This window comes from Cyprinus carpio, chromosome B8 (assembly GCF_018340385.1).
Source record: "Cyprinus carpio isolate SPL01 chromosome B8, ASM1834038v1, whole genome shotgun sequence".
NCBI lineage: Eukaryota > Metazoa > Chordata > Actinopteri > Cypriniformes > Cyprinidae > Cyprinus > Cyprinus carpio.
The window spans coordinates 19,360,463-19,374,743 of NC_056604.1; the positions used below are offsets into that span (position 1 = coordinate 19,360,463).

Genomic DNA, 14,281 nt, shown 5'->3' on the forward strand with positions numbered 1-14,281 from the left:
TTGTATTTAAGGAACATATTTAATACAGTAGCAGTAGTTAGTTACAGAAATTTCAAAAAATATAACATAATTTCATGAATATAAATCCATTTATACCCCCAAATTTGTCCTCTTCTTTCTTTTTTTCCCCAGAGACATTTGTCAACAGCCATCTGTCTGTCTACACACCCCCCCCCCCCCACCCCAAACCCCGACTCTCTGTCTGCGCTTTAAACTGTCTAATCAAGCAGCATCACCTTTGCACTGGAACACACTCACACACACACACACACACACTGATCAAAAAACACACACATTCACATCAGGGAGTTTAACAAAAATTATAATTTTTATATCTCCTCTTAACAAGTGCTAGAAAGACTGAACACATTTCTGAACATAGCAAATTAGCAGGAAAAAATAGTATGAAAATACTGTACAATTTGCATCTCTACACCAGTGTATAGGCTTCACAGTCACACACTCTTACAGCAGCACAAGCAAGTTCATCCTCAGTGCAGCATTGTTGTGGTCAGTTTGAATGTTTTTCGAGAAAACTGACCTCCTGTTTGCTTGAATGGTTCTGTGTGCGTGTTTTGAGCGTGTCAAAGTCGAATGAATAGATGTCAGCGAACATAAATTCACACATGCATACACACAAAGTCACATCATTCCAGCAATTCATCCATGAATACAGTAGAATACACTAAACTATGAGTGTTATTTACAAACATAGAGCAATATGTTCTCCATCATAAGTCCATCAGTTCACCACATCAGAACGGACCAGCCGTCAATAGATTCCCACCTTTTTAACCCCTCAACCCAATGTTTTTTATTTTTTTCTTCAACTTCATGTTTTCTGTTCTTCTCATTTCTTTCCCTCACACTTTGGTGGCCAGCGACTGCACCTCCGACTTCTGAGTCTGGGCGCTGAGGGTTGAAGACATGGAGCTCATGTGCCCATGCATGGCCTTCTTCAGGTTCAGCAGACACAGGCACTGAGAGCGGAAGCGCAGGTCAAAGAAGGCATAGAGGAACGGGTTGAGGCAGCTGTTGACATACGCCAGGCACGTGGCATACGGATGAGCCAGAAGCAGAAAGTTTAGGAAGCCGCATGAGGTGGGCGCCATGTCTAGATATGACAGCGCATCCATGCTCTTCAGCACATGGAAAGGTGTCCAGCAGAAAGCAAAAACCACCACCAAGGTAGTGATGATCTTCAGGAGACGACGCTTCTTCTGGTCTTCCTTGCGCAGGTGGCTGAAATGCCGGGTGACCGTGCAGCCGATGAAGCAGTAGCAGACGGTCATGGCCAAGAAAGGCAGGAGAAAACCAAGAGCGGAGGACGAAAGGCTCAGACCTGCAATCCAAAGGGATTCGTGATGCTGATTGAGAGTGACCAGGCTGAAGTCCATCGCACAGGTGGTGCGGTTGCTCCCGGCGTCATCCACCGTAGTGCGAAACAGGAGAGTTGGCACGGCCAGCAGGCACGAGAGGAACCAGATGGCACCCAGCGACGCCAGCATGGTGGCCCGGGACCGGAGCCGCCCGCTGGACAGAGAGTGGACGATGGCAAGGTAGCGGTCAAAACTCAGGCAGGTCAGGCAGAAGACGCTTGCATACATGTTGACAAGCACCACATAACTGCTGATCTTGCAGAGAGCCACGCCAAACGGCCAGTGGTACCCCAGCGCGGTGTACACAGCCCACAGCGGCAGCGTGATGACGAACGTCAGGTCCGCGAGCGCCAGGTTACCGATGTAAACGTCTGCCGCGCGCCGTTTGGATTTGGCGCGCCAGACGGTGAAGATAACCACGCCGTTCCCGGAGAGCCCGAGGATGAAAATGAGCATGTACAGCACGGGAATGAGAGAATAAGACGGCTCCCACTCTGAGAAGTCGCACGCGGTCTCGTTATCGTCATAGTACTCATAGGAGTCGACGTATTCCGGCGTTATTGGCTCCATTTGGTGAGGGCGCTTCGGTTTTGAGTCCGTCAGTTTCCTTGTGCAGTTTTATCCGAATTTCAGGTCTTAATTTTTTAGAGTTCAGTGGGAGTTCAGTTTGGATTTTTCTGTCAGAACCAGGAGTCAGAGGTAAGTGTCCCTCACTGGAAGCAGTGGCGCGTCTGTGTGAGGGAGAGAAGCGCCCTGTCTTTTTAAACTCCAGACTTCTCACCCCTCCCTTTAGACCCATATATCGGACCCCTTATCTCCAGCCCTCATACACACACACACACACACACACACCCCCACCCAGGCCACGCAGTCGGCAGGAGCGAGTGTGTCAACAAAGTGAGCTTACCTCTTGTTTTTCTTCTTAATGAAAAAGTAATGGTCCGCTCGTCTTTCAAGTTAGATTTAACTTAAATTGTCTGACAATTTTTTTTTTTTTTTTGCGTCACGTCTCATTTACGGAACTTTTAAATAAAAAATGAGAAGAAACAACGCAGAGTTGCAGTCGCAGAATTTAAATGGATGTTAACTTTTCCACACGGTAAACATTTGTTCATTCATGTCAAGCACAGGCTACTTAAACATCCTGGCCAAATAAATGATTTAAAAATAAACAGACTACATTTATTTTTAAGTAGGCTAGCCTATTTTTTTTTTCTGTTCTTAAATGACAAGCTTAGGTTTAATTGCTTCCTGAAAGTTTTATTTAAAACTTCGTTGTACTTTTTCGAAACATTTAAATTTAATTACTATATGAAGAATAAAATTGAGAGGACTTATTAAATCGAGTGTGACAGAAATGATTGCGTGTTAAACGAATGGAAATAAATATGCTATAATAAAGAAAATATGTGTTTTAGTAAAGCAGCCCTAAAAGTTTTGAGAAAAAGCCTCATTCTGGAAAAAATGGGTGTAAAATAATTGAACTGCACTAACAATGTTTGTATTCGTATAGGCTGCCTGAAATAGCCTACTGTTTTTCTTTATTATTTTTTAGGAATCACAATGTAAGTGTGTCTTTTTTAAATTAATTATTGCTTAAATTGGACGGCAATTGACTGCAAGTTACAAATTAAACTTAACTAAACTAAACATGCAAGCCCAAACAGGTTTCAGCGAGGTTCCCAGTGAAACCAGAGCCTGGGACCAAATGATAATGTAAAGAGGCATTGCTCTGTGATTTCCTCTCACTCAAACATTACATGAAGGTGACATTCAGTCACTTCAAACACTCTGCTTCCACTGCAACACATCACTGCAGCCTCTTTAATACGAAGAAGAGAACTACTGAGAAAATGACTGATTTATGCATAAAAAATTTTTTTTACCCTTATCCCCCGCTTAAACGGAGCTCCTCGGATGAATCGTAAAATCAAATTAATTCAGCGATTCTAATAAAAAAAATAAAAATACATTGTTCGGTTCCTTATAAAGCGCTCAGAGAGTCTTTAATGATTAGATCACGTGTCAGCAAAGGATTTGGATATGTGTGAATTTAATTCTCACTTTCTTGCATTTATTTGCATGATAATAGCAGACACAAACTTGCAAAATAAACAAAAAACAAAAGGAAACGACGCATTTGACATTAACGAGTTTCTTAAAGACGCGCTGTTTACGCGTTACACCCAATTTGCAGCACCTGAAAAAAGAGCAAAAAAACCGAAATATCAAAAGCTAAATATTCACATACAAAAAAAAAACAAAAACAATAAAACAATACACCACACCTTTTACATCTGAGATGCTCTACAGACGAAGTTCTCATGAGCTCTCTGTTAAATCGGGTTTCATCTTCATCACTGTTTACACATACACATATTGTTTCACACACCAAGCTCCTTAAATTAATGTGCAATCACATTAGGGGGATCAGTGAGTAAATCCATTAATCAAAACCTATCAGAGTGTCACTCTCCACAACACTGATGAGATCATCTGCAGATCTTCTCAGACACTTAAGGAGCCAGTGTCTTCTACTGAAGTGCTACAGGATTGTAACCATTTTGAAGGAATAATATTAATTTTTAGCTTATATAACACTGACAGTGTGAAGTAAATGTGTGACTAACACTGAGGGCTAATGTAAAGACAACAGAGGCATGCAATGCACCTCTGACCAATTTGTTTAAATGCATCAGATTAGATATAAAATGTGTGAATAGTGCCACTTGTGGCAAAGCATACATTTGAATAAATGGATGCTCACCTTTTATTCTGAGGATACTGTCTGCACATGTCCATGAGAATAAAATCTTGTGACATCAGTTTTGGCATCAGAGCTTTCTAGAACACTGCATCTGTGGTATGATCTTTATTTTTTCAGTTCGTAAACATCTTAAGATTTAGATTCAGTACTCACTTTGAATAATGCTAACCAAAAACTTTCAGGTGGTCTTGGTTATTAGAAAGAAATGAATGTTGATATATCAAACAGACTGACATACATAGTGTTATTTTACATACACTCTCAAAATAAAGGTTCAGATAAATAATAAAATAAAATAAAATAAAATAAAATAAAATAAAATAAAATAAAATAAAGGTTCTTATAAAATAAAGGTTCTTTTTTTGGCATTGATGGTTCCAGGAAGAACCTTTAGCATATAGAAAAGATGTCCACTGCTCAAAATGTTATTTCTTTTTTTTTTTTTTATATATTTTTATTTGATTAAAATGTTCTTCAGTTGTTAAGAACTGTTTCAAATCTGCTCTTCTATGGTATCACTGCTAAAATTGCCTTTCGCAACCTTTATTTTTGTAATTATACACTAAAAATGCTCATCATTTGTTACTAAATCAGATTCCTCATGGGAAGTGTCTTGAATACTCCTCAAAGCACCTGTTAAATGATGCATTCACTGCCTCACAAAAAAGACAAGCTATAATCAGCAAAGTCATGGTTCATATTTTGGCATTATTACTCACACCATTTATATTTGATGAAATATATTTTTTAATCCTAAATTATTGTATGAATGTGAAGTTTGCATAAAGTCAGTGACTAGTTCATGCTATGCACATGAAGTGACTAGGTTGCTCTTCATGCCCCCATAATCCTTTGCCCTGCCCAGTCTGCCCCTCACCCCTTCCTCAACATGTTGTTTTTGTTGGACCTCAGTGCTTTATATCGGGAGAAACTAAAACACTCCACACACACACCCACAGCAGACAGCCTGGCAAAAACAACAGACAGTTTCCTGCTTAAATCAAGCTGCCAGGCCCTCAGATGAGACTGCGCCCTCTAGTGGATTTCTAAATCGACAACACACACAGCCAGAGGTTGGTAGGCTGCTATCTGCTTGACTGTGGAGAGATGTGGCTGCCTGCTGCTCTAATAGATCCTTTAGATAAATAAATAAATCCACACATTTAAAAAATAAAAGAAACGCTGATAAGAAGCAGATGGTCAGATTAGCCAGACACCTTTCAAACACTCAGCACACACCTCTAATTGGGAGATTAGACAGATGAATTTGAGATCTTCACTAAAAAGTCCTTTGTTGTAACAAATCAAACTTTTTTAGTGAAAGCTCTGTTTGAGTGTGATTGACTCATGGACATTTTATCACATTGATAATACTGTACTCGTTCTTGACTTGTGAAGGCAAACAGGAGAGGGGGGTAAATGGGGGTTTAGAGGTCAAAGGTTAAGTGAAGCATATGAGCCATACAAACTGCCATGAAGGACACTAGAGCTTTTTTAGTAAAATGTAATAAAAATATAATCTTGAGTTAAGAGTATTGTGTTATTCAGTGTGATTTTGAATGTCCTTTAAACCCATGCATATAAAAGTATGTGCCATAGAAGCCTGTTTTCACCACAGGATTAAAAAAAAAAAAACAACAACAACTAATTGTGACTTTTTATCTTACAAATTTGACTTACTGTATATGTATATATATATATATATATATATATATATATATATATATATACATACCACACAACACACACACACACACACACACCACACACACACATATATATATATATATATATATATATATATATATATATATATATGACAATTTTGACTTTATATCTAACAATTCTGACTCATTTTTCTCAGATTTTATAAAATTTTGACTTTATGTCTTGCAATTGTTTTTCTCAGAATTGCAAGAATGAAAGTCAGAATTTCTTCAAAACTTAAAATCAAACAATCCTACATAAAAAACAAAAAAAATAAACATTAAAATGTTATTTATTCCTTTGGTGTAAAACTGAATTTTCAGCACAAGTCAAGTAAGTTCAAGTCTGCTTTATTGTCAATTCTTTCCACATGTACAGTACATACATACAGAGAATCGAAATTGCGTTACTCTCAGACCCCCGGTGCATACAGATAAACACTAACAGTAGAGCCTAAAAATCTAGGTCAAATATAAAATATAAGATAAAACTATACAATAAGGGAATGTAAAAAAAAGACATAATAGAAAAAATAAAATAAAAATAAGGTTAAATAAAAGCAGCGCAAGGCACATGGCAGATAGAGTGCAAAACCAGTGAACAAACAGTTGCAGATAAAAAAGATTTTTTAGTGCATAAAAAAAAAAAATAGCTTATTCAGTCTTCTGATTAAAAAGTGACAAAGTGACAAAGGGCTCAGAGCAGTTATTTTATTAAACTAACTGACTGATGAGGAGGTAGAATGATGTCAGATCCATGGTGAATGAGGTAGTGAGCAGTACCACTGCTGCACAAAGTGACTGGTGCATGACATTCGTATGTTAGAGGGAGGGGGGGCGTGGAAGGACCTGGGGATAGTGGGACCTGGGGGGGGGGGGGGGGTTTCCATAGTTCAGTGGTGCCTGAGGCAGAAGAGGGACGGGGGGGTAAGTTCGGGAGCGAGTTCAGCTTCCTGACAGCCTGATGGATGAAGCTGTCCTTCAGTCTGCTGGTCCTGGCCTGGAGACTCCGCAGTCTCCTCCCTGATGGCAGCAGACAAGAAGCTGTGTGACGGGTGAGTGGGATCACCTGCAATGCAGAGGGCTGTTTCGAGTGAGACGGGTTCCATAAATGTCCTGGAGGGAGGGAGAGAGAGACACCAATGATCTTTCATCTCACTATGCGTTGCAGAGTCTTCCGGCAGGACGCGTTGCAGGCGCCATACCACACAGTGATGCAGCTGGTCAGAATGCTCTCGATGGTGCCTCTGTAGAAGGTGTACATGATGGGGGGTGGGGCTCTGGCTCTCCTCAGTTTGCGGAGGAAGTAGAGACGCTGCTGTGCCAGGATTGGCCAGTGCTGCGGTGTTGTCGGTCCAGGAGAGGTCCTCTGTGATGTGCACACCCAGGAACTTGGTGCTGCTCACTCTCTCCCCCACAGTCGCACGTTGATGGTCAGAGGAACATGCTGAGTGTGCGCTCTCCTGAAGTCAACAACAATCTCCTTCGTCTTCTCCACGTTCAGAGAGAGATTGTTGTCACTGCACCACCCGGCCAGGCGGGTCACCTCGCTCCTGTAGTTTGTCTCATCTCTGTGCTAATGAGCCCCACCACAGTTGTGTCATCCGCAAACTTAATGAAGAGGTTGGAGTTGTGTGACGGTGTGCAGTCGTGGGTCAGCAGAGTGAAGAGGAGGGGGCTCAGCACAATCCTTGGGGGGCCCCCCAGTGTTCAGTGTGATGGTGTGCTGGATGTGTTGCTGCCGACACGTACTCTGCCTGAGGTCTTCCAATCATTACTCCAGTCTTCAGTGTCATATCATCCTTCAGAACTTTATAATAAAAATGTTATGCATTAAAATGTTATTTATTCCTTTGGTGTAAAACTGAATTTTCAGCATCATTACTCCAGTCTTCAGTGTCACATCATCCTTCAGAAATCATTGTCATATGATGATTTGGTGCTAAAGAAACATATCGTTAATATCAATGTTGAAACCATTGTGTGACTAAATATTTAGTGAAAAATCCCAATAAATATTTTTTTAGGATTCTTTGATGAATATAAACTTCAATGCATCCTTGCTGTATAAAACTTTTGAACGGAAATGTGTACATACTATTGTTCTGGCAAAAATGTTGTTAAACTGAATGTTAGTTGCATGATCATTGTTGTGAGCTGTGAAGAGTAAGACCACACAAGAAAGAGTAACTTTGCCTGTGAGTGAGTGTGTGTAAGTGTGGGACCTATAGCAGCTGTGTTGTTTTTTGCCCTGTCCAGCTGACTGCACCGCTGCTAAATAGCAGGTTACGCTCTTAAAAATAAAAGTGCTTAAAAGGTTCTTCACAGTGATGCCACAGAAGAGCCATTTTTGGTTCCACAAAGAACCATTCAGTCAAAGGTTCTTTAAAGAACCATCTCTTTCTTACCTTTTTATAATCTGAAGAACCTACTTTCGCCAACAAAGAACCTTTTGTGAAACAGAAAGGCTCTTCAGATGTTAAAGGTTCTTTATGTGTTCTTTGTCTAGAGTGGTCCTCTATTCCCTGAGTTGCCATATTTCATTCAAACACACACATAATGCACACACACAAACACAAACACAAACACACACACGCATGCACAAACACACATGTCTGAATGCATACACACTTACATTCACACACAGACCAAGCGGTCTGGCTCGGGCTGAAGCAAGCAGAGGTGAAGCTACAAGAGGGGTGTGAGCTGTAATTTGGGGATTGTTTGAAGTATACAGCTGTCAGGCTCCTAACATGTCAGATTTTATCTCACGACTTGATTTGTAGAACTTCAAACCCCACAAATCATACAAGGTGTGTGTGAAACTCTGCTGTTGTGTGTTACCTATGCGCTTCAGGCAATGTAGAGGAAGGATAGTAAGTTTCAAGAGGCTGTTCCCTATATATAGTGGATAATATGTTGTGTATTGGTTGTTTGGACTCTCTGTTGTAAAAGCAGCATCCCAAGTGTTCATATGGGTATGCTAAACACCAGGACAGCTCTTCAGATGATATCACACCCATGTGCCACTCAACACCCCACTTCTGTCCTTACACACATACACACACACACACACACACACACACACACACACACATACACACACACACACACACACACACTTGGATCACAAGCTTTTCTGTTGATTTAGGCCTGTGAGCTAATTCATTGAGATTGAAAAGGCAATCATGTGTGTTTGTTTGCCTTTTAGCTTAGCATGTTAGCATTCACTTCTGTTTTGATCTAGACAGTCCTGTGAGTCTTTGAAATCCCTCAAAACGTGTCTGTTCACCCCCTCGCTCTCCTCATGTGTACTCAGTAATCACACACTGGAGGAAACAGACAACTTGTTCTGTCAATGAATGTGTTTTTTCACCTCCTCGTAAGTGAGCTGCCATTCTGTAGCTCTGGGTCGGTCCAGCCCAGCTCATTATTGAAGGCATGTTTGAAATATGGCGCCTGCGGGCAGCCGCCTGACTCTTTGACTCTTTACCCTGAGACTGCCCTGGCTGATGAGTCTGATAACACACACGCTCACCTGGACATAGCCAAGGGACTTTTAAAATAGTTTCTTTTAGTGGTTTCTCACCCTTAAATCTCAGGCCATAATAAAAATGCCATGTGGACTTCCCTTATGGCAAAACATGCCTCATGTTTTTTATGCATGTGAAAAAGACTGGTTTGAGTAAACTAGATTGTTCAAACTTAGACAAAAGCAGTATTGCCACACCATTTACTGTATGAGTTTATGTACACTGAGCCATGCTGCTCATATGGATGATGCTAGTTTGAAGCATTTCTTTATTTTATTATCCACATTTTATGTTGTCTCTCAACAAATATTATTGAATATAGTTTTTTCAAAGGCCAGTTCCATTATCCAAATCCCAAAATGGGGTTGCGCTTATGCTCTTTGACAGTATTATTTTCTGTAAAAAATTGGAAACATTTGTTCCCCATAACAGAGCTTAAACTGAGCTTGACAAGGCCAATGTAATTAGAATCATAATAAAATACTGAACAATACAGGTGAATGGGGACAAGCAAATTTATGATATTTGCCTTAAAATAAAATGTAACAGTGTAACAATGACACTTTCAAAATGTAACCTTTTTTTTTTCATTGTTACACACCAAAATGATTTTAAGTATCCTGGCTGAGTTCTGTATCCTGCTAAATATATCAGTAGTAGGAAATAGGGACACACACACATAAGACACAAATGGCACTATTTCCTGAGAATCATCCATAAATTATGTGGCTCATAAATAGCTCATCTTGAATGGACACACATGCTGGTACATGAACACATACAGAGAGCTGACAGACTTGTCCTCAAGTGGCCGCACACAGAACAGACCCTAGTGACACTAATGAGTTTTTCCATTAAGGGGATTTTTATATTTGCCCACTTATGGCATTTTTTTTTTTCATTTACCCGTATAAGGGCAATTTTTATTAAATGTGTGGATTACCCCATCAAATTCATTATCATGTGAATCCATTTTTGCACTGCAGAGGTGGCACAGAAGCTGCATCTGAAGTCACATTTAGAAGGATTTAAACAGACAGTTTAATTCAGCTCAGAGGTGACATGAATAGATTTACTCTGCAATTACAATTGCATAAATAATGTTGAGATTATTTCAAATATAACATTTTGAATACAGAAATATGAAAAGATGGAAATATTCAAATAATACCGTTCTTTTAAACATTAATCTGAAACTGCCAATAAGTGGTTGCTAGCCACTGTTAATTAGTGAGCCATTTAATCATTCACTCAATTCATTCAAACCCAGTTCATTCAAATGACTGATTCATTCCGGAACAAAGCAAGTGACTTTTTATGAATAGTTCACTGAATCATTCACTCAACTGATTTGTTCAAAAAACAAAATTCATTCATTAATGAAATGTCATTGATGCTGACTGATATATGAATCGTGCACATAAAGGCGCTTCCATCAGCATGTGATCCCAATACATACACATACTGTATACACAGAATTACAGTATTTAAGTAGGCTATTCATGCAAACATAATCTGTTATGTGTGACGGCTGGTAAAAGAGGAGGAAGCAATTGCAGGCAATCAGAAGAAGTTTATTGATATCAGAGTCCAGAATGTAGGCAATGGAAACGAAGGTCTACGGTGGCGTGAGAAGAGCTGGATGGTGAAGTCGCAGGGTGAAGGTGAAGACGGTCAATGGATGAAACCAGGAACAGACCGGAACACTGACTACGAAGCGACAACACGAATATAATCCAGCACACGAAAACGGAAGACGGTTTAAACAACTAGCAGTGGAAACATGAATGAGGATCTGACAACAGACAGAGAGATGGGGGCTAGTATATGTAGCTGAGTGGAGATGATGAGAACAGAGCCTGGAGCGAGAACAATCAAACACAGTGTGACAACAATCAACCAAACGAGCACATGGAGGACTACGTGAGTAGCAACAACAAACACAAAACATGACACGGAGGAATCAATGGATTTTCCTACCGTGGACAGTACGCGCCCTAAACCGCTAGGACGTCGACCCTGAGGTGTTCCCGAGCCTGCTTTACATGTAGGATTAGTAATCATCAATAAGGCGGTGATCCAGTATGTCCCGAGCAGGAACACCGACCTTTCTCTCTCCTTCCGGACCGGTAGCTGAAAGTCTTTGCCCCAAATCCAGGCGCAAGTACTGAAAAATCCGGCGTCCCCTCCGTCTAGAGTCCAGAATACGATTTAACAACATATGTGGGTTCCCGATGCCGCGCATTAACATTACGCAGCGGGGGGGGAACTTGCGTGGTGGGCAAGGCGGGTGTTACAGTAGGGGCAAAGAAATCACCGCGGTTTAATTTGGGACACATTGGAAGCACGGGATGAAGCCCTCCTGTAGGCTCGCCTGAGGAAGGCTTTAAGTTCGCACGTGTTACCAGGAATTAATGATTATTGGTAGACAGAAAAACGTGGGGCCCCAAATAAGATTTTGGAGGGCAACGGCTTATTCTAAACCGGAATCGCTACTGATAGCGCTGATCTTCTGGGTTGGGAAAGTCCAATCACCTCTCGTTGTCCTAAGGCTTCCGACCGAAGTAACGCGGGACGGCTTGTCGGACCGGTGCGCGCGATTCGTGGCCTTAGCCTTGGTGTGGCGCGACCCTAGTCCTTGGAGCAGAGAGCTGGCGGAGCGTTCTGGTCCAGGTGCAAAGTGGGTCGGGGGGTGTGAGAGCACCTCTGGAGGCCTTATGCTGCGTGTGGCGGGACCCTTCGGGGGAGACCGAAACCTCGGATTCTTCGTACTGGACAAAATTAGGGGTGGTTGGGTACCGCTACAAACTATCACTGTAAAAAAATGGAAAGGACATGCGACGCGCTAGATTGACCCCACTGCCCGGTAAGGGAGAAGATCATGTGTGCTGCGTACAATCGCACAATTCTGCAGGATGTTGGCATTGACACCAACTTTAGGAGCGTAAGGTATTATTGGAAAGCGCCAAAAAACATGCGCAAAACGCGCCTTTCGACATCCTGATTGGACCTTCGCATCGCAGCTAAGTAGCTATATGACGGCATGACTCATGGGGGAGGAGGCTGGGATGGAACGCTCGTTCCGGAAGAAAGACTAACAGACGCTTTGCCCATCGGCTTAAGAACTAAACAAAATTCTTGAATTCATTTCTAAAAACAACAGGCTAATAACATCGCCAATAATTTGGATCAACGCAAATTGGGGGACCCTACCTGTCAGAACACCACAGTCTGTCGTGAACACAGGGCCCCTGTAACCGGAGAAGCTACGAATGTGTCAATGCACTAGCTACCGGCTTTGACTTGTCGCCTTATGCTGATGGTACATATTGGGCACAGGGAGAGGTGACAGGTTCAAACGTGAGGAGAAATGTGAACGTCGCCCTATCGAGAAACCGGTCCATCTATGCGGTTAAATCACCGTATGTGGTCCCTTAGATGGGGGCGGGACAGTGTCAAGAGCCGGAGGGCGGTGTGTAATGAAATCTAGCGAAATGTTGGACCGACAAGGGTCTCGACAGGGGAGCAAGAGCAGGGGCGGTACTGAGGAGTTAAACCCATCTGGAGGGGTCGACTTGGAAAGTGCTTAGCCAATAGCGCTAAATCATAGGATGAACAAGGCACAGGACAAGTCGTTGGACGTCAGTCACGAGCCTATCGCCAGGCCCACGCAAAATCGTTGCTTGGGGACTAGGGAGAAGCCTAGTTCTGACTAACCGCCATGCGGTGACAAAGCATACACTGGGAAGCAATACCCCCACTGGGTAGAGAGCAGTTCGTCGACGTCGTAACCCACCTCCGGTGCACAAAACAATCGGTTCGGTGGGCCACAACTAGATGCCGGGGCGAGTTTAGCCGCCTATCTGAAGGGCAAGAGTGCAACACTTCCCCCCGCCCGATTGGGACGGCATCACCATGCTGAGCGCGGAGATAAATGATGGTACCCACCGGTTAAAATGGGCTCGCGGAGTAAGTCGCAGTTATCGATCGGAAACGCTCAAAAAGACGGTATAAAAGCATCGGGTTTGATTGTGTTCTTTTGAACCACGGTGCGAGATAAGAAAGTTGTAAAATCGACAACGACCCCAAAAAAAAACAATGCCCACTTGAGATAAAAGAGCGGAGGCCTGCCTGAGGTTAAGTCTTTTGGTCGGGTTCTAATGCTATTCCGAGATTCTTATAGGTCCGTCCATACAGTACATGAAAGGTAGCACCCCTAAAACAATAAAATAAAAGACCCTTGCAAGGCTCAGTGACGAGCCATTCTTCCAGTGCAAGTTTGGGACTGGCCGAACAACTCTCGGATTGCCAATGTTCATAATTAACCTCCTGCAGGAGATAAAAGGTGAGACTAAGAGATTGAGAACATAATGACGCCGCACGGATGGCACCTATTCCGTCTGAGGAGGATGCGCGTTGGGAGCAAACACTCGCTTCCTACCAGTACCCCCATCCTCTGGCATCTGACGACTCGTCGACCTCCACTATGAATTGACAGTGATGCGATCAGGTGGTGGACGAGAATGGGAGCTGAAAACAAAGAAGGTGCGGACTTTCAGATTTGGCAACGCCCAGCCTCGGCCTGCGTTTGACCACCTGAACGCTGATCTCAAAACTAGGCGGATGGTGTCAAGGCGGTGTCAGAGGGCAGCCCGGCCCCGTTGGCTGAAATTTTTTTTTTCGAATGAAACTCGGGCGGTAAAAATTGGGCGAACCCCCAGAAATCTCTGCCAGCGGCCCTTGCGAGACTTGCCGGGATGGCCTAATTTACCACAGCCTTAACCTTCTCAGGATCCATCGCCCCCCAACGAACACCCTCAGTCGAAATGATGTGTGTCCTAGAAAAGAAAGACAGACTGTGCATGAAAAACGTCATTTTCTCCGACCTTGACAAAC

At 42.5% G+C, this 14,281-nt stretch overlaps 1 protein-coding gene across 1 annotated transcript; it reads right to left on the minus strand.

Annotated features, from left to right (window-relative positions):
* Nucleotides 1–2,142, minus strand: LOC109052898 (apelin receptor A-like). Its single transcript, XM_019070331.2, has one exon. It carries the CDS (start codon nucleotides 1,947–1,949, stop codon nucleotides 864–866), a length of 1,086 nt encoding a protein of 361 aa, XP_018925876.2. The 5' UTR covers nucleotides 1,950–2,142; the 3' UTR covers nucleotides 1–863.
* Between the last annotated feature and the right edge of the window lie 12,139 nt (nucleotides 2,143–14,281).

What these genes read in the sequence shown, in the direction of transcription:
- LOC109052898 (XM_019070331.2), bottom strand. Translation starts at nt 1,949, where the DNA reads ATGGAGCCAATAACGCCGGAATACGTCGACTCCTATGAGTACTATGAC.